General features: G+C 37.1%; 1 protein-coding gene across 1 annotated transcript in view; it reads right to left on the minus strand.

Annotated features, from left to right (window-relative positions):
- Window positions 1-21,402, minus strand: part of GREB1 (growth regulating estrogen receptor binding 1) — an 87,963-nt gene that overhangs the window by 54,896 nt on the left and 11,665 nt on the right. The window contains 1 exon segment of the mRNA XM_032104489.1: window positions 9,497-9,738. Within this exon segment, the coding sequence (XP_031960380.1) occupies window positions 9,497-9,505 (9 nt within the window). The 5' untranslated portion in view covers window positions 9,506-9,738.

Genomic DNA, 21,402 nt, shown 5'->3' on the forward strand with positions numbered 1-21,402 from the left:
GCTGTAACCCAGAGATGGTGAAATATAACTTTTAATTTTCACCCTGAACAGTATTTTTCTTTGTAAAACATGGCTTTTTTTTTTTTTTTTTTTTTTTAGTTAGAATGGAACAGTACCCATCCACACACAATGATATTGCATTTATTTATTTATTAGGACTTTACTTTTAGTGAAACCATGTAATTTATTCATTCTGTCACTGAGCAAGCAGTCTATTTCAGCTGAATATTCCATGGACTTAACTGATGCCTACTTTCCACAGGGAACACAATGAACTGGTGTAACCAAAAGCCATGTCAGCTTTCTTTTCTTATTACAAAGTAGCTCTTGCCCTGGGCCCCATGTCCTTTCCCTCCTCAAGTAACTGTGAATAGAAAGCATGAAACGCTTCCTGTTTGTGGCAGTAATTCCTAAACACTGAACAGCCCCTCCTCAGCAATGGCTACTGCTTGGGAAATTAGCCTGTTGGGAAGCATCCTGTAGGAATCAGTAAAGCAAAAGGAAAACCACTGTGAAACCACATACTGCTTGTCATGGAAAAAGGGGTTTGAAAGGAACAACCTACAAATTTGTTGATTTGGATATCTTTTTATGACTTTGTAAAGCATATTTTACATATATAATCATTTTTTAGCATATACTTGTTTGGAAGATTAGCCTGTTGGGAAGCATCCTGTAGGAATCAGTAAAGCAAAAGGAAAGCCACTGTGAAACCACATACTGCTTGTCATGGAAAAAGGGGTTTGAAAGGAACAACCTACAAATTTGTTGATTTGGATATCTTTTTATGACTTTGTAAAGCATATTTTACATATATAATCATATTTTAGCATATACTTGTTTGTATCGTGTTAATACTGTACAGAGAGTGTAGCTAATACTACATAACATTGCTATAATATATATACACAAAATAATAGAACCATTATGAGAACTATAAAACAATGCAGGCAGTATTTAAGAAAATTTGGACTAAAAGAAGGCACTGCTGACGAAATACTCATGTATATACACAAAATCAAACAGAAGTTGCACTGAATACTACTGATGTACCCATTTGGTAAATGGGAAATTTGGTAAATGGGAAGCTGCAAAGCCTCTTAGAGATGTTCAGTGCTAATATGGAAGTCAGGATACATCTTCTCTTCCAACATAGAAAGCAAATTACAGTTCCCACACTGATAGGAATCCTCCGGCTCCTTTTAAGTCCTGCTTCCCCCTACACCAAAGGCAGCTGAAGAGAATGAGGAAAGACTGACATCAGTAGTGTCCTTAACCAGCTTTATCAAAGGTATATGCAGGAAACCCCAGGTCAGCTCTGAAATGAATTATATTAAATGCTGTTTCTACACAAAAGCACTAGAAGATGTTTAGTTTTAATTCTAATCCATCCTTCAACCATTATATGACTTGTCTTTGTTACATTGATGTTTTAGAGTTAATGTGACAAGGACAAATTATTACCAAGATACCTGACAGATGCCTGCTTAATTCTTTTCTCTTTTAAATTCTCTCCCATACTATGAACTCTTATTTTCTCCTGTTAGCTTGCAGGCATCTACAGGCTCAGGTACCCATCTCTATCAGGGGCAGGTACAATGTGGTGCTATATGACTGATCATGGGAATCTTGAAAGTCCAGACTAAAGACAAATAAAAATGCATGAACATGCTCTCAACATGTTAACATTCAAAGTTACACCTTCAGGAATGGAGAAAGCATTCAGCTATCATCCATTTCATACTCTTTTATATATTGGCTGTTTTATATAAATATAGAACCAAAACTTGAAATATTAAAATAACAGCCAAAAGACTTTTTGTACCTAAAAAATACTCCTGATATAACACAAGGAGAATATCCAAAAGTTTGCCTGCAGTGGCAGAGGGAGGCTGGATTCTATCTGTTCTGAACATGACCATGCAAAGCAGACTCATATACCTGATTTTCAAATTTATTTACTTCTTTCAATGCTTTATTAAAGCAGTGAAAAATAAGAAGTTTTTTAATTAATCCAGAGTAAGACGAAGTATTCCAAGACAACTCAAAAGCAGACAAATAGGCACATGGACTGCTTTATGCAATGAAGGCTTAGTTGCTCTACTGATCACTATCTGGATCTGTGATGAATCAGAAAACACTACAATATTTGTTTATAAACTCTTTTCCAGAGACACAGTCAACTATTGTTCTGTACAGTTTATTAGGAAAACAAATAGAGATACCATTACAGGGATTAAACATGCTTGCTCGGGATTCATAGAGCCCACGAGTGGTCAGAAGAGAAACCCTGTATTTAATCCTGAGGATGTCAGAAACACAACATCTTGTAAATGTGATTTTACAGATAAATAATCAGTTAAGATTATATGATTTGTGCAAGAGGTAGGTGTTTGAAGCCTTTGCAACACAAGCATGTTTGTTTGTCTATTAGGCTGCAAATTTAATTTTGTGAATGGGTTGGTAGAATGAAACAAAAATATGCTTTCTGGATTTGTAAGCTCTCATGTACTAGTGTGATCATACAATCAGACTGTAAACACAATCATAAACCTGGGAACCTATTTTGGAAGATATGATACATATTTTTTACTCACTTTTCATCATCAAACACACACCACTGGAACCAGAAAATGGGCATTAGGTTAGCTTTTTTGCCAGCACCAGTCTCTGCTGTTCAGAGTCCCACTGACTCTCAATTGCAAGAAAAATTACTTCTCCAAAGCAAGCAAGGGACAAACCATTTCCCACTAACTACACAACAGTTGTCATCCACTCTTTTCTTTAGAGCTGCTCAGACTGTGGTACCTGAATTGTCAGTTGCTGATTCCACGGCATCAGGAAGCAAAAACTGAGTCCTATGTTCACACTTCAATGAACTCAGCATTCCCAGCCCTGATTTATGTTTCTCTTGGATACAACTGGGTGCCACAGGCTGAACTTTCAAATGCTTGTGAAATTCCAAGCCATGCACATAGGCAGTGACCAGATCTACTAAAAAAACCCCATACACTGACACAGAAGGTTGGCCCTCGACCCCATGTACTGATAAATCAAAGGGCACCTCCCTATCACATGGTCAGTTTCCATGGAGAGCATGCAGAGCAAAATACTTGCTCATATAAAGAGGAGAAAACAGGCAAAGATCTGGACCTGGAAGAGCTTCATAAAAGCATGATAAAAAGATAAAAACCACTCTGAGCAACTTGGGAGCCTAAGGAAAAATTGCAGATAAAAATGAAGTGGATCAGGCCAATGTTTTAGAAGCCTATGGATAATGATGGCATAGAGAGATGCTTAGTCGAGGCATCTGAAAATATGACTAAAAGTCAGTGTTAGTCACTGAAGGGAGCATCTTTGAAATTCCAAACAAGGAACTGTCAGCATTTCAGTGGTAAACAGGGACTATGTGATTAAGAAAAACAGGGATCTTTTACAGGGTTTATGTCTGCCATGTATAGAGTCAACTTTAAGTTCAATTGCAGTTGAACTAGCCAGGGTTTAAGAAAACCTGTGATGAACCTGCCCTCCAGTGTTGTGATTCAGATCCCTACCATGAGAGCCATGACAGAAACTGGTCATAGTAAGAGAGGGCGATGGCCAGCAGCAGGAGGACATTCAGTCCCAGCACCCAGATCACAGAGGGAGATCTTGTGCATAGCGGAACAAAGACAGGAACACAGTAGTGACTTTTTAGTTGCAGTGAGGAGCACTAGGGTTTTGTGAAGACTGAAGACCCAGCACAGCAATTCTGGATGAAATTAATCCTACACCTAGGACAGACTGGATATACTAAGGACTTCAGAGCATAGAAAGTAACCCAGGGCTTTTAAGAATTCCCACTGAAATAGACTGATAAAGAAAGTCTACCCTCAGCAGAAACTGAGGAAACTAAAGAGTATATGTGGGCTGTTTATTGACTTAAAAAAATAATCAAGGTAATTAAGTGGGAAATTAGGAAGATCTGGTTGATTTCTAAGAAATTCAGCCTTAGATACAGGTGGGAATGTTTCATATTAAGTTGCAAGTTTTTTGCATTGCAAAATATAATCAACACTGCTACTTTACTACATTAATCCTTTCATCATTGCTGTACAGCAATGGGTGTTTTCCGGGTTTGAGCAGCCAGCTTTCATATTTTTGAAATAGTCTAACAGAGTGATTTCTATTGTATCATTTCTAGGAGGAGAATAGTTAGATGTTCTCATGCTCTCCAAAAGACTTTGCTATCACTATGACAAAAGGCAGTTTTTTGCTTGCATAGAAAGGATTTGTTTGCAAGGACTATGGATTTAGGTATCTAAAATGCTATCTATTAAAATTTTTCTGTGAGGAGGGAGAAAGCATTTTTTCTTTTTTTTTTTTTTTATTGCAGGTTAACAATTTGTTAACAGAATAGTACCAGAAAAGTTGTGTGATCTTTTTGCCCTTTGAACATAAGTTATATTCATCCAGTAACACCCAAAATCCATCAATATTTGTAAAGTTCTGTAAAGTCTCTAGTCATTCTTTAAAACTGTATTAAAACCATCAGTCTAAGAAGAAAGAAATCTTAGGGCAGTGACTTGTATGAAAATATAACTGTAAGAAGAAAAATAAATTTGATTCTCTTCAATGGCAGTGACACATCCTGCAAAATCCTCCCCGTTGATTCAGTCCAGCCATGAAATATCACAATTTACTCTTTTATTCCCACTAAGCTATCTGTAATTACAGTGTTTTCTCTAGTTTTGGATTTGGAAGAATAAATTATTTTTAATCTCCTACATTAATGTGTATCATGTGTAAAAGTGATACTGTGTGGTATCTATTTCCCACAGGTTACAAAAAATCTATTCCTACAAGTTATATAAAATTCTTGATTCAGGAGAACTAAAGACACTGTGATATTAAACCCCTGCAAGAGCCAGTATAGTATTATATGTTATGTATTTACTACTAGCCTCAAAATAAGGTTACTCCATCCAAAGTGACCTTTGGGAACAGTCACTGGTTCATCATGACTCCTGGGAACTACTGCTGAGAGTAAGTATAAGCACCAGAGCTATGCCAAGACATTACAACAGAAAATTGATTTCTGGCACACAGAAATTTTTCCTTCAATTGTTTCATTTACTAATACAGCTGTAGCCCATATGGGCAAAGACAAATTAAAAATTATTCTTCCAGAAATCAACCTAGTTGTCCATGTACCATAAAATTATCACTTATAGAAGTAATTTACAAAGCCTTTTCTCTCGGTACAAAACCACCTAAAGGCATTGGAAAGAGGTGGATTATTGCCAATTTCTGAGAAAAATATTAATTTCTGGGAGTCAAATCTGTTTCTTCACACTATTCTGCCAGAATGACTTGGAGTAAGAGAGGAAAAAAAGGGCTCAGATGTTTATGATATATGATATAAACTGATGTTTATGATATAATACTGGAGCGTGCAAAACATTGCCTCATTTGAGATCATTTCCAGACCAACATTTTACCAAAATGATTTTCACCAAAATCTTCAAGAAGGGTTTGGCTTTCTTCTGTTGTTAGTCTTACCCCAAAAGAGAAATTTTCAAGCTTCAAAAGATGCTGAGAAATGAAATTGGCAATCCTCTGCTGAGCTTAACTCTACCATATCAACAAGAATAAAATCAGTAGTCACTTATGATTTGCTGATTGAAATCCACTTCTTTAGGGAAGTAATTTATTCCTCAGCAGTAAAGTTGACAGATGAATGACAAGTCTCTAGTCACTCTGTGTTTCATATATGACTAAAGTTCGACAATTCAGTAGACCCCATTTGGCCCATTACACTTTAAATGCAACATAAAACCTTTAAATAAAACCACAGTTAACCTTTGCCAGAAATTCTAGCTCATTCTCTGTTACCAGATCTTAGAACTTCTATATATCTTGTAGACTTATATGAGAACTGTTGTCTAAATACCAGTCCAGATTCAACTTAATGGTTTCCAAAAAATTTGGGAAGTAGCTCATGATGAAACATAGAGACTCTGATTAAGGTTGATGGCAGGTCACAGAGAACTTAATCCTTCCACCTTTACACAGCCAAGAACAATTGTGCTGCTGTTTCCACAAAATGAATATACTGTAAGAAAACTACTTAGATCTCTCTATCACTTCTTTTTATCTTCTGTTTGCTTTTAATTTTTATTTGAGGTCTTCTTTTGATTTTGAAAATCAGGCTGACTGTAAGCAGGGATTTTCTCCTGCATCAACAGTGAGATTATTTCCTCCCCTGACTCATGTTTCCAACACGATGTTGGAAAAAGAGTGCAGATCGGAAGGTGTTGAGCTTTATTTTTTGGCAACTGTAGATTTCAAGTCAAATTCCTTATATTAATCACTGAAATCAGTTCTCTCACTCACTGCAGAAGTAAATAACTGGGAAATGTCTTTATTCTAAGGAGATTGCTGCAGAGATTAATATGGACACTTTTGCAATGAAATTCAATATAGGAAAATTCCCCCACCTACTGAAAAATCAAGCCCATTTCTTAACTGATAAATATAAAAAGGGATGAAAACAAACTTAAACAAATCAATGTTAAACCACCTCAATAAAAACACTGTTAAAACACTTTTGCTTTCTTTTTTTCTCAAGCAGAAAATAAATCAAAATTTTTAATGGATCATTCTTATTATGGATTTATTTCACATCCATTTTGGCCACATTAAAGACAATTTCATCTAAAAACAAGTGTTTTCTTATTTTTTGCTGAAATTTTTCAACTGCAAAATCAATAAGCAACACTTCTGAGTGTTCATTTTTCCAATTAAAATGCTACAATTCATGCATGGAACAATAGCAAAAATAGCAAATGAATATTTTCTACATAAAAAGCAAAAATAATTTCCCGATATGTCTGCAAAGAAAAAAAAAAATTAAACTTCTCATACAAATTCAACTTCACATTGAACCAAAAAAAAAGAAAAAAGCTTGATGAAATCCAGAGCAATCTAAGTTGTCATAAACACATTAAAATATATAGCTATGCTGAGAGATCTGGACTAAGGCATGTTGGCAACTTAGTGAGAAGGAATCTAAGCTGTGACAGCCTACACTGTAGTTTTCTGGGGAAACAGAAAACTCCTATTGCAATCAGATTCATTTAATTAATTATGGATGAAAGATTGTTTTGGTTTTAAGACACAGTTTGGTCTTCCTTTATGACTACAGAAAATATAAGCTTCTTTCACCCTTGTAACTTGTATGCCTACTCTCAAACAGGAGCTGAATTTTTCTGAGACATTTAAAGCACTGTTTTGTGTTAAAATGACACTATATTTTAATTTATTATAATATAGAAAAAAAAAAGCCAAAGTTCAAATGGCTCAGAGCAGAAAATCTTTTGTTAAAAGCCATATATTGGATTACTATTCAAGTTTTAAAAAATCATAATCATAAGCACTGTTGGGACTGATGCCTGATAAAAATCTGTATCTGCAAAAAAAAATTCAGAAGAAATCTTTACTTAAGACTTTTTCAAGGTGACTTAGAATCTATTATTAACCTATTTTAATTTTCACTGGAAATCTATTTTAGACATAATGATGACATTGATTTTCATTTATTTGCTTTTTGTTTTAGCATGAACCTTCCTTTCAACCACTTGTCATTCCTTAATATCCAGACAACTGGGCCAAGGAGCCACTTGATAAAAATAAATGTGAGCTGGGTGATAGTCCAGTGTTGCACTAATAGTGCAGACTGAGCCTAATATATGATATGTCAATAAATACATTAGACAATGGCACTTCAACCTGTAAATGCTTTCACATTCCTCTCCACAGGAAACAATGTACTCTGATGCAGATTTCCTTGATTTTCCTGCAGGATCTCATAAACTTTGCAGGTTTTACTGAAGAGAAAATCCCTTATCAGCAGCTTCCAGCATAGAGCAGCTGATACGCTTTACTATTTCTCCAGCACAGAACCCTGACCCTATGGCTGGTGAGGCAGCACTGCCTTGGCTCCCATTTGGCTTTTGTGTGTCGCTTTGATCAGCTCCTGGCTTTGGATGAAAGCAATTCTTTCAGTGGCCACCTTCAAACTCTCTTAAAAAAAAAAAAAGAATTGCATACATAAAACCAATTGAACGTGTTAAGGGGCAGGAAAAAGCCAAGTAGAGGGAGGAGAAAGGGAGGGAAGGAGGTGCCACAAATCAGGGCTAGGAAGCAATGATCAAAGTGGTGACTGGAAAATCAGTAAAAAATATCCCCAAGTTGTACATGTCTGGGGCATTCCCATAAGTACAAAGACTCTCTCACTATTACCTACGAAGGAGACACAACTCTCTTTCCAAGAATTGTCTCAGACATCTCCTCTGTACCTTTGCGTACAGCCACTCAAGATGTCAGAATAAAGCAGTAGGGAGCAGATTGGCACGTTGGGAGAGAAATGATCTTGAAATGCATGTTTGCTAAAGAAAGTTCTAAGAAATCAGAACTTGGGGCACAGTACTCTTTCTTCTGGGGACCCATGCTAGAGAGTGTTTCCAAGAATCTTTTCTGAATCCAAAAGGAGTATACAAAGAGTAATGCTGTACTGATGGTACAGGTTAGCTTTTAGAGCCATCCTCAGAACCAGACTTCTGTTTTTCCTTACACCAAATCTCCAGACTCGTTCCTACCCCTACCCCTCCAGGCTCACCCCTGGAAGCAGTGCAGCAGAGGTCTGTGGGGCAGACACATGCACACACAGAGACCAGGATATACAGCTTAAACACACTTTGGAGCGGTCTGTCAAGGCAGCAGAGGCAGAGCCACTGCCTGTGGCAGTTCTCCAAGGATACACACAGAGTGCATAGGTTCAGAGGCTTCGCCTCATTCACAGCAAACGGCCTCACTGCTTGAAAGACAGCTTCACTGATTTCTACTAGCAGAGCACATTCCACTGTTATCTGGGTCATATTTTCCATCTAATGAACAAAGAGTGGACACAAATACAATGGGAGCAGTCTAAAATGTCCCTCACCATCTGTGGATAGCAAATACATCTGTAGATGAGTGTATCACATTACAAAATAGATCTGAACCTCAGGGTTTACTCAATCAGGTGATCAACTGCACATGTATTATATGTTGAAAATACATTAAATAAGAAACATTCACAAACACAAATATGCCATCCAAAGCATTAATCAAATATCTATTTAATTCATTTAAGAAACTGAACTTAGCAGTTTTAGATCTGAATTGTCTATTTTGAGAGTTTAAAAATTCAACTTGTCTGAATTTTTAGTATTTCGAATTTTTCCTAAGAGGAGATCACTTGACCCAAGGGCAGAAAACAAGAGACAGAAAATGCAGACAAATTAATATATTTAAAACATGAATATTAGCTGTAAAATGTCTCACAAATATTAGACTTGAACAGGAACGAATATAAGACAGTGTGAGTATGTTATGATATATTAATATTTTTTATTAAACATAAACAGTATTTTTCAGCATGGAAATATGCAATAAAAAATATACTGTACCGTACTGAAAGCATGTGCTCCTCAGTGACTTCCAGTAAACGACTCCTGAAGTTTCATATCCTGATTGCAGTGCTGAATACCTCACACCTGTGGTAACTGCCAGTGATTATGTCTTTGTGGAGGTTTCTTTTTGTTTCATTTAGAAGAGTCTGCTGCTTGGCAAATTGGTGAGCACACTTAAGGCTCCTGAGTCAGCACTGTGCGCAACTGAACAACTCAGTCGGGTCACCATGACATGAACGCTTTCCTGTCACAGTAAAGCACAAGAAGGTTTCAAAGCTATTTATTCTGCAGCTATGGCAAAAACAATGAGACCACAATATACCCTGGCAAGCTGTTTTCTAATTTGTGTGCTGGCTATAGTAAATGATAAATGGTCTGACTTTATATCTTATTAATACAAAAGTGCGATGCTGGGTCATGATGCTCCCAGCCAGGCACACAAGAATCTATCAGTCTGAAACATTATTAAGATCAACAGTTTTGTTGGAGGTTTTTGCAAGGACTGAAAGGGTTTGGTTTTTTTAAGAAACAAGGGTGATATCAAAATCACTAAAGAAAGCATAAAGTGTGTACTGTGGGTACTTTGTTTTGCTAACAGAATAAAAGATTAACAGGAGAACAAAATCAGGTATGTAGCAATATTATTTTTGTGTTGGTACTATGCCTGTATCTTCTGAACAAAAGGATAGGAAACCAAAACAATATATGAGAGAACATGTTCAATATAACGCTGTGATATACCAAGAAGCAGCTGTTACATCATATTTAAACTTCAGAAGATAAAAGTAATAATTCTGATAATTGAATTTTCTTTTTCTTGTGTCTCCAAGTCATGCAACGTTCAGATATGTGCTTGATTTTAAACTCAGTTAAATACTACTGAAATGAGTAGAATCAAGCACTTGTCTAGGCTCCCAGTTGAACTAAGGTTCTGTATAACCCTTATATGCAGCATTATAAAGTTTATATGCAGCGTATTTTTGGTACAGCTTGTGAAACTTCATTTTCACCCTTCACTCCCAGGATATGGTTTCATGACTGGCTCAAGCTACTCTAAACTCAGGTTACTGCTGAAAAAGCAACATCTCTCACTCTTGATCATATATTCCCCCTCTGTTGTTCAGTGGCATTGATGTCAGCTGATACAACTGAAGACTAGCAGTTTTTGTAGGGTCATGTTTTGCTAGATCAGATCCCTCATCTAGCTATGCATAAAGTATATGTCCATTAATATATAAAAAAGAAAAGTACCAGTACATGGCTAGGGAGGGTGGTGAGAGCAGTCTCTTTTTCTACAAAAATGCTTTAAATAACACTTTTAAATTTTAAAGATACACCTTCTGATTCTTCTGTAACGTAAGAGGGAAAACTCTGAATTTTAAAGCCTATTGGAGAATTGTTGGGAACTTCTGTGACTTAGTGCTTTCACTGAAAACAATTTTCATATTAATTGAAAGTTTTCATTGTTTATTTGGTAATTTTTTTAAATGTATGTTCTCTATATATACTCAACATGCTTTAATTTTTGATCGGTCCTGAACTGGTCAGGCAGTTGTACTGGATGATCACTGTGGGTCTCTTTCAACTGACAGGCTCTACTTTAGTCTAGTCAATTTTATTCTTAGATTTTAGATTAAAGTACTCTATTAAAGAATGTGAAAAAGACACTGTACAGAAAGTAGTAAATAATGATTTAGGAGACTGGTGTCTTTTTCTCTTATTATGGAAGTGAACCAGAAGCTTTATAAATGTTCTATACTTAACACCAAATACAGGGGACCTCAGCCATGCATTTTCAAGTAGGGTACAAAATCATTCAGCTAGGAAAAGCAGGAATGACTGTTTGGTTTCCTGTCAGCACTGTACAACCCTCACAACACTGTACAACGTATTAACCTGACCAGACTGGCACTTGAAAGATCATACTGACAGCCAAAGTTGAGAGAAACCCAAAAGGAAAACAAACACTGCAAGAAATAAATATGCACATGTGTGAGAGGTGATTTTTGAAAGAGTCACTTTTAATAATTTACCAGGTCAACAAAAACACCAGCCAGGAAATTTATGTTTTAAAGAAATATAACTTGACTGATGCCAGCCAAACATATTTGCCCCATAAGTGTAGTGCATTCGTGAACAAAATTTCTCTAGGATGCCCTGCCCAGGATGTTTTCTAGAACAAAGTCTAGGATGCTGCAGTGTCTGTCTCTGACTTTGCTTTATGGCTAGAAACACCACATCAGTGTTAAAGAATATTAGCATAGGGTAGATGTTAAAGAAGAATATGTTAACCTGATATTCAGTAATGGAATGCAGAAAGTAAAAGAAGCCTGCCTGCTTTGGATATAAGCATGGAGCAGAAGTTCCAGAGGAGGAGAAAGGGCAAGACAGCACAAAGGGCCCTATTGTGTTTGATTAGTAGCCAGAGCAGGAATTCCAGGAATGGGGAATGAGCATAGAGTTTGTGTATAAGAGGTCTTGTATACAGAAGCAGTGAGAGTTGGTCATTATGCAGCTGGTGATACATCATCGACCAGAAAAGAGGGGCTCTGCCTGCTGAAATGAGCTGCTGAATCTGTGTGAAATGAGTCAGTAATGTAAGTGATGAATTGACAGAACAACTGTATGGGGAAAGCTGATCATGTAATTATCCCAGCAAAAGGTATGTGAAATACATACCTTGTACCCTAGGCATTGAAGAAGAGTATCTTATTTTGTATTTCACAGATTGTGTACACTGGAATAAAAGTGAAACATGGCATATAACTTGAGGTTATAACCTCAGGGTTACAAGATTTTCAAAAGTCTAAAGCACAGGTTCAAATACCAGCACAAAAATCATAAATGGCATAATAAAAAAAATTTACCAGTACATGCATTTATAAGGCAGAATGAGGAAAGAGTTGGTCCCCTGTGCAATCAGAAAGGAAAATTAAGATATGAATGTAAAGTGTAATGCTTTTTTTTCCCAAGAAGATGAGAGAAGGTTATTTGTGATCAAATGACTGATTTGTCCAGCAGCTTTAGCAGGTAGAAGTGGAGACTGTTACTTGAAAACACCCCAAGAACTCAGTATTTGAAGCATTCTATATGCAGACTGAGTATGAAAGAACTAAAACCGGGTCCTGCCACTCAGAATGACTGGTTTAATTGCAAGACAACTATTTTTCTTCTCAAAATGTTTTTAAAATGGTTGTTGGCATACCTGCCTTTTGTGTTTATATAGAAATAATACTGAAATGTGTATAAAATCTTCCATAAAATATCATCTATATAAGCTAAAAATATATACCACACTGGTATGGAGGGTACTTATGTGAAGCCCAGATTGTCTCCTCCATGAGAAACACGCTCTGTCTTGTACTATGAACACGTACGAAAGGAGACATTTAAGATCATCTAGAAACACAGACTGCAATTAAGCTGCCTAACCACAGGTATTGTCTAACTTTGAGATGTTCTGGGTCATCCTGTCTGGATTCTGACTGCTGCTCCAAAGAAGCAGAGTTCTGAGGCAAGGCCTGTGTCATATGTGCCAGTCCTTTATGGACACCTCAGGTAAATCAATGAACTGAGTAAACCATGAAACCAGGCACCTGTATTTAGGCAACTGAATTAAACTCCAGGTATCAACTGTTTCACTAGGCAGAAATTTCCATTATAATCGATAAAACCAAGGGATCTGAGAGAGATCTGAGAGATGATTCAGCTGACCAGCTGCCAGTGTTTATTTAGCTCAACATGAGCTGACTCCCTCCTCTGGCTCCATTGACCACACTTGGCTTCACTGACCCCAAGGAGCTGCAGCTGTAGCTGCATGAGGACGTCTGTATTTAGGAGTCTTGGGGCTCAATTCAGTTGTGTAGACAGAGATGTTTAGTGGTCTTTGATATGCTCCAGGGTATCTGAGGCAGTGACACAGGTACCACAAACACCTCTAGGAGATCATGCCAGGCAGAATACCTGAGGACATCTCAAATGGCAAAAGAAGCACATAAACAAGACACAGAAACACATCCTCCATCTCAAACTAAATTTGACTCTCAAAGTCAAAAACTGGCATGTCTATGGGTACATCTACATTGTCAAGTGACTCGGCTTCCAGTTTGCTTCTAGCTGCCCATCACCTAACTACCTACACTGCATACACATTAGTTTACATCCAGGCACTGTGCACTCAGCTTTAGTTCTGCAAGAGTTGAATAAAGCCCTCCTTTCTCTAGAGACTGAAAAATTAAAATAAACAGGGTCATGCTGACCTCAAGACAAGCAACAGACTTAATTACTGCAACAGACAACAATGAATTATACCTAAGCAAACCTCCCATTCTTTTTCAATAGAATGCACTACTAATCAGACACATTGTTTTACAACTGGCACAACCTACACCAGAAAAATCCTTCCTTTCTTCAGGGCACAACAGGAATATTTCAGAATGTCACATCTGTTTCTTCATCGCTCTTAACAGTCACAAACTCTTGCTGATTTTGTGTCTTACCCACATTTAATTTTTATTCACACACTGCACAAAAGCATCCACCACATATTCAGTCATGCTGTACCTGTGTAAAAATCTTAAATGCATGTTCACAGACCATTTTTTAAAAACTTAAAAGCCACAGCCTGACTGATACTTCTGTAGCTATTAAAGACTCCAGCTGTTCAAAACACTTCCTTAAGAGTGTTCCTGCATCTCTAGTAATTGTTGTATGGGCAAAAAAGCCTCTGAACCTCCAGGCTGAGTAACATCCCTTTGAGTGCTTAGAAAAACAGCTCTTAACAACTCTCAGCTTTCTGCGTTCCCTTTGTGAAAGAGCTCGTATGCCAAGCCATGTGATGGAGGATGCTGTACAGTACATTGGGTCAGGAGACAAGATGTGGCACCATCTTATACCCAGGGAACAGGGGTATACATCACATTCTGCTGCGAATGTGAACTGAAACTAACTGAACAAATCCTGTGCTCAGTTTGTGTGATTTGATATGCTGTGTTAACCACTGCCTATCTCCAGCTACTGAGACAGCAAGGATGTTATTCCACTGCAAACTGTTACTCATACCATTCCCACTCATTCCATGTTTTGCACCTATTTCCCAATTTGCCATTTAGGTATATTTCCAAGCCCCGCATATTCTTTGGAAGGAGTCATGTCTATGTGTGGCCATGGATGGCTTTTTTCATATTCAATGCACCAAGAGAGGAACACATATCCCTGTTTGCAAGCCAAACAAATATAACACAGTACAATTACACACACAGCTGTTGTACTACAGCACATCTTTCTATTCAAAAATCTTACTCTAATTACTATGAATCATTAGAGTTTTAATCTCTTTAGTTCACCTTGAATTTAGATATATTTTTCTTAAGAATTCTATCATCTGGTGACTTATAATACTAAAGAGCTTTTAGTGCTGTATATTGGATGTATTAATTGAGAATGCTCACAACAGTATAGTTTTCAATCTCACTTAAAAAGTGTATCACCTTACTTTTGAGAGCCACCACAATCTCCAGCTTCTCTTCTTTCAGATCAGGAATTATACATCACAATTCCTGAACACTTCAGTGATTATTTAATATCACCTTCAGAGAAACACAGGGAAGTAAGTGTATCTTCTTCCTCCATTTTACTGACTTACATTCAGATTTACAGTCTGACGTGAAATTAGCATAGCTTCTGTGAGCATCTGAATCTCTAATTATAAATGAAATCCATGCCAGGTAATGTTATCTAAATACTTTTAAGAGTCTGAGTTCAAAAATTTCAATCGATGTCAAACTGTGGAAAAGCCCAGATCTGAATGCATCTTGTTTAATATTTACTATTTAGTTTAAATGTTCGAAGATTTATGGAGTTTAGAGAAATTAAAATTAATCTTTCTACTTCTGTAATTCTAGTTGGAAAGCCTAACTCTATGGCCACATAAAAACAATCTTCAAAGTAAGTTTTCTGATAAAAAGTAGATTTTTTTTTCTTTATTTCAGTAAATAGTGCGAGAAATTCCCTGTCACTTTTGAATAATTATAAGCTATAGATGAGGAAAAATAAAGCATAAAGTTTTCACATCTCCTGTTGTCTTCCTCTGCTGCTCCTTAACTGATCTGCAATAAGAGTAGAGACCAAAATCAACACGAACCAGACATTTGTCCTTGCAGCCCAAAAAGCCAACTGTGTCCTGGGCTGCATCCAAAGCTCTGTGGGCAGCAGGTGAGGGAGGGGATTCTGCCCCTCTGCTCTGCTCTGGTGAGACCCCACCTGCAGTGCTGCATCAGCTCTGGGGTCCCCAGCACAGGAAGGACACTGTTGGAGCGAGTCCAGAGGAGGCCACAAAGATGCTCAGAGGGATGGAACTCTCCTGCTATGGAGATGGGCTGGGAGAGTTTGGGTTCTTCAACCCAGGAGAAGAGAAGGCTCTGGGGAAACCCTAGAACACCTTCCAGTGCCTAAAGGGGCATTACAAGAAAGCTGGAAGAGGGACTTATACATACAGTTTTTTCTAACCAAAAAAAAAAAAGAAAAAAAGAAAAAATCAAAACATGTCTAGTATTTGCAAATAGAATAAATAGTATTGAAGACAGGGAATTCGGCTGCCTCTGTTTTTCCATTACATAAAAACAACAGGCAGTTATTTGAAGGAGCTATAGACACTATTTTGCAAACTTTGGATCCTTTTTCTCATTCTGTTCTTGAGAATCAATTCATCATTACTCTAAGTTTTATTATACCTAATTCAAAACAGCACAGGCGTTTAAACAAGTTTAGTCTATCAACTCACCCCAGGCAAAAAATACAAAGGGATGAATCCTTCATCATTTTCTCATATATTAACATAATTGCGCTTAAAATACTTTCATTATGCTACCACCATATTAAATTTAGTGCAGTTTCCAAGGCCTCAAATCTTCACTTTAAACAGAATACTGAGTGTCAAATTGCAAAGGCAAAGGTCCTACAAAATCTACTTTAGTTTAGCATTCTGAACAACCAAAATGTGCTGCTGCAATAGCATAGTGACTAAATATGCTGCTGCTGAGCTTTGGAAAAAATAGTAAAAATTTTTAAAAATAAATTATTTATTATAAAATTACATAATTAAGTATAATGTTTGCTCTTTTATCCTCAGTATTTATCAAAAAGCCATTCTGGACCCAAGTCTGCCAGAATAATAATAAATTCATCAACAAAATTAGGACTCAATTTGACAGATGTGTGATTTCTGACGTTATGCTGAAAGCAATGTTAAAATCTTTACCATTTTTGACACCTCATACTACAGAAAAGAAGCTGGAGGGAAACACTGTCATTATGACATTTTGACCTAGTTTGGCATTTTGTCTTGTTCTTTTTTGAAATCATGATTGCATGTTCTGCAGCACATACACAAGTAGTATTAGTAGGAAAGGCAATCCAGAGCAATGGAGCTATTGAAAAAAGCAGTACAAATTGCACATAGTATTATTTCAGTTGGTTGCTGGTGTCCCACGCTTTTCAAACGCGCTGGGCATTGCTCTCGCATTTGAGTATTACCCATTGTACAATGTCCCTGCAGCAGAGAACAGTCTCTCATGATCGAGAGAGACTTAAAGAACAGAGCTCATGCGACTGGATGAAAGAATGGAACAGCACTCTAAACAGCCAGCAGGAACAGTACAGAATGCTGTGTCTGAAACACCACAGCCGGACAGATTGCACCAATTGGCAAGTTAGGAGCAAGCTTTTATATAACAGCAAATTTCTTCCCTTTAACAGGTGGCTCGTACACAACTGCCAGCATCTATTTTCCCCTGTAATTATGCATCCAGTATATTTTACATACACATGTCATTTGTCCAATAGCAGTATTAATTTCATATCAAAGACAGTCTTTTTTCTAGACATTTGATAAAGGCTCTTTCAGAAAAATATCGCAACTTATGGTATAAATGAAAGCATGAAGAAGATGCATTCAGAAATGTTAGCACAAGATCAGCAGAAATAAATATAAACTTCTAATAAAAACTTTGCAAGTTACAATTGTCTTTGATTCTGAATAGTTAACCTGCCTGAAGAATAAAGAAAAACATTCTATTAAAGGTACCCAAGCATTACCTCTATGACAGAATAGGGGATGAACTATAAATGAAGAATGCTCGAGGATTTATCCTATGCAAGGAAACGTGAAAAATTACTGAGTAATAATCATTACTGTTGCTTGTCTACAAGCTGCCTTAGACTCAGGAACATCATCTCTGCCTAAAGAAAAGTATGAATCAAGACCATAGGAGGGCCCAGATCACTTTCAGGTAGAAATATTACCCTTCTTCATTGTCTCCTGTGCCAAAAACTCTGAAGAAGAAAAGGCAGGAATAATTGGTTCACAGAAAATAACCCTACCTCTTCTAGAATTCTGTTATCTAATTCGCTCTTTCTAACATTCTGACTGATGACTTCTTTCAGTGCTTGACATTATGGACTTAGAAATTGTACATTATTATCTTGGCATTCAATTACTAGTCTATAAACTACATGAACAGCATCTTCCCATTAAGGTGATATCCTTTACCAAAGCAGAGCTTTATAGAACTTTCTCTGATTGAATAGGTTTTTACTTTAAAAGCAGTTTTGAAGCTTTGCTTCCTTCAGATAAATTTTATGTATCACTTCATTATTTTTTTTCACACGACTGTGTCCCAGTATGCTATTAAGAAGTCCTTTTTAAGCAACAGCTATATTCCAGTGATGGATAAAAATAAATCAGGTGGGTAGGTACTACCTGTGCATACATACCTACTAATACCTACACACACACACAGAGTCTTATGTGTTCTTAGGCTGAGGCTCAGTTATCAATGCGTAATACAACTTGCTTATTTATAGTTTTCTTCATCAATTGACATTCATCACTCTACTTGCATGACCTCCCAAGAATTTTGCATAAAAGGCAAAGACAAAATATGTCCCTTACGCAGTAATATAACTTCTAGTTATTGCTATTCGTCACTTCTCTGTATGTCACATTCAACAGTCCTTAGTGATAGACTCCAGAGAAATGAGTTTATTGGAAGGCACATGCAGATGAAGCCCCTGCCATTAGCACTACTCCACAAGGCAGGGACTCTCACTCAAGTGAGGTTGCAGCTTCTCAGGAACCCCACCTATTTATCAGCTACATATAAACTGGGAATGTTGCTCCTTTGCCATGTCTATATAGCTAAATAAAACCAGGCCACTGGTGGTTCCGTGGCACAATCATGCCCACTCCCTTGAATACATGTAGTGCCCTATGGTTTTGTGGGCATATTAAGTGTGGTTTGAGTCAGAATTTTGATCAGTGACAGGGCTGTATTGCAAGTCATCATAGTGATGCTTTCACAGCACGGAACTGAACGGCTGTGGAAAGCTTTAGTGGGGAAAAGCTGCTGGGACAGTATGTGAGGTCCGTGTGCTCTGGGAACAGTCCCTGGTGCATGCCATTCCCAGCCCAAGCACTGCCTGGAAGACTTAATGACTGCCACAGGCCAAAACTGTACCAGGAACCACTCTGGCTGGAAGTTCCAACTCAGGCTCACCACAAACTGCCTTACTTAGCTTTTGAGGTTCTGCCTTCAAATTCATGTGCACCTTGGTCAGAGTTTTCCCTTCTTTGCCCTACTTTCTCTGATCTCTTTTTTACTCACTGTCTTTTTAAAACTTGTTGCTCTCAATGCCCTCCCCAAAAGTGATACACATACTCCACTTCCACCTACCTCCCCTTTCCAAGAACTGGAATATTCAACAATGAAACAACTAATACTGACACTTGGAAACCATTAGGCTTTGAAATTATCATTGTTTAAAAGATTAAGAGGTTGCATTTTGAGACTGTTGCAAACCTGTAGACACTATAATGGTATTGCAGCTGAACATATACCCATGTAATAAGACACATCATTTTCTTTACCTTTAAACTTCATAGATTAAGTAAATACAGGAGCAAGTTGAATATCTGATTCATTATAATACTAAAGCTTCTACATCAACTCCTGATTTTCTGTGGGTAGATTGTCCAAACTATGATTTAAGCCTTGCATTTCCTCCCTGCCTTTGGTTACACACAACACTATTGACACTGCTCATGCCACTCAGCAACAAATTTCTTTAGGCTATTCCCATTCTCTTCACAAAGAGGTTCACATTTTTTATGTGTATCCTTATCTGTTTATATTTTTTAAATTGTTTTTACTTCCTCTCTCTTACTCTGTCCCATCTGTGTGCAGTATCAATGAGCACTGACTGTACAATGCTTGCTCTTCATTTTCTGAGGCAGGTCAGACTAGACATGAGATTCAGCACATGATAAAGAGAAGAGCTAAATAGTTACAAGCCTTAATTTAATATACAGAAATTAGAGGTAGGAACCTCATTTTGTAGGGGAGCAGATACATTTTGTTGCAGCATCATCTGAACTTAGGCTGCAGCTTCTCTGCACATGAAACCTGTGTTACCCAGCAGCATTTCCTTTTCACTTTTTTTCATATTACTCAAATTCCTGTGTGGTCTCCCATGGTATGTAACAGGTTTCCCATGTAATTCTTTCTGATAAATTTGTGACAGAATCTAAAGATATTAGTAATCAATACATCTCTAGATATCCATGATCAAAACTCTTTTCTGAAAGACTATTAGATCAAAAACTGGCTAAACACCATAGGAGAACACTTCTTCAGAAATTACTGTTAAATTCGTATTTAACTATTTAATCTAATTGTACCATATAAATATATATATATATATATTTTTTTTTTTTAAAGCCAGAAGAGAAGCAATAGTAACAGCAAGCCATTTCTTCATTTCAGTTCTGTTGCATGATAATTCCAGTGGCTACCTTGCTTCTTTTATGAGGAAGAACATTGAATCGTGGAATCACTGAATGTTTTGGGTTGGAAGCAACCCTTAAAGGTCATCTAGTCCAACCTCCTGAGCAGGGACATCTTCAACTTGACCATGTCACTTACAGTACCATCCAACCTGACCTTGAATGTTTCCAGGGACAGGCACCTACCATCTCTCTGGGCAACTTATGACAGTGTTTCACCACTTCCATCAAAAAAACCCCTTCCTTATATCTAATCTTAATCTAACCTCTTTTTTTAAAAAACCATTACCCCTTATCCTATCACAACAGACCCTGCTAAAGTCTCATGTGTTGAACATTCCATCCATCAAATCCATATCTCTCCAATTAATAGAGAAGGATGTTCTTCACTCATTGAAAATATTCTCTTCTGAAAAGTTAGGGACAGGGAAGTTTGCAAAATCAGGATGCAAGAAAAAACACAGATGTAGTAAGAAAAAGATTAAAATGCTATAGGAGGTGCAATACTTTGTTTTCCATGTTTTTTCCAGAAGTAGCATTATATGGTCTATTATAAAATATATTAACTATGGAGTGCATAGTATCAGTGTTCAAGATCCATACCCTGAAAGTGAAAAGCATTTGGACTCTCAGAGTAGCAAGGAAAATGAATATGACCATGAAGGCTCTCTGCGGTCACTCAAGCACGCAAGCAAACCTGTAGCTCTTCATCTTCTTTACTAGATGTGGGCATAGGAAGGTAGTAATGATGAATCATCTAGCAGCCCCAGTTTTCAAGTGCAATATCCATCCAAACAAATAACAATTATCCCAGCACATCTGTTACTTGTTATAAACTTTAGTGTAGCAAGTGATATTACTATCCATGTTCTCCCAGTTAAACTTAACTCATAGATTTATATCAAAGTTTTCTCTTTAGTCCTAAATTACAGTAAAATGAAATATGGTAGAGAAACACAAGGTCCTTAAACAGTTTCATTTCAGACTTTCAAAAACACATTGCACTTACACTTTTAGCTATATGAAAAGATGTCTCATAACCACCTGCTAAAAAATCCCAGCTCCTAT

This window comes from Corvus moneduloides, chromosome 3, assembly GCF_009650955.1.
Source record: "Corvus moneduloides isolate bCorMon1 chromosome 3, bCorMon1.pri, whole genome shotgun sequence".
Taxonomy (NCBI): Eukaryota; Metazoa; Chordata; class Aves; order Passeriformes; family Corvidae; genus Corvus; species Corvus moneduloides.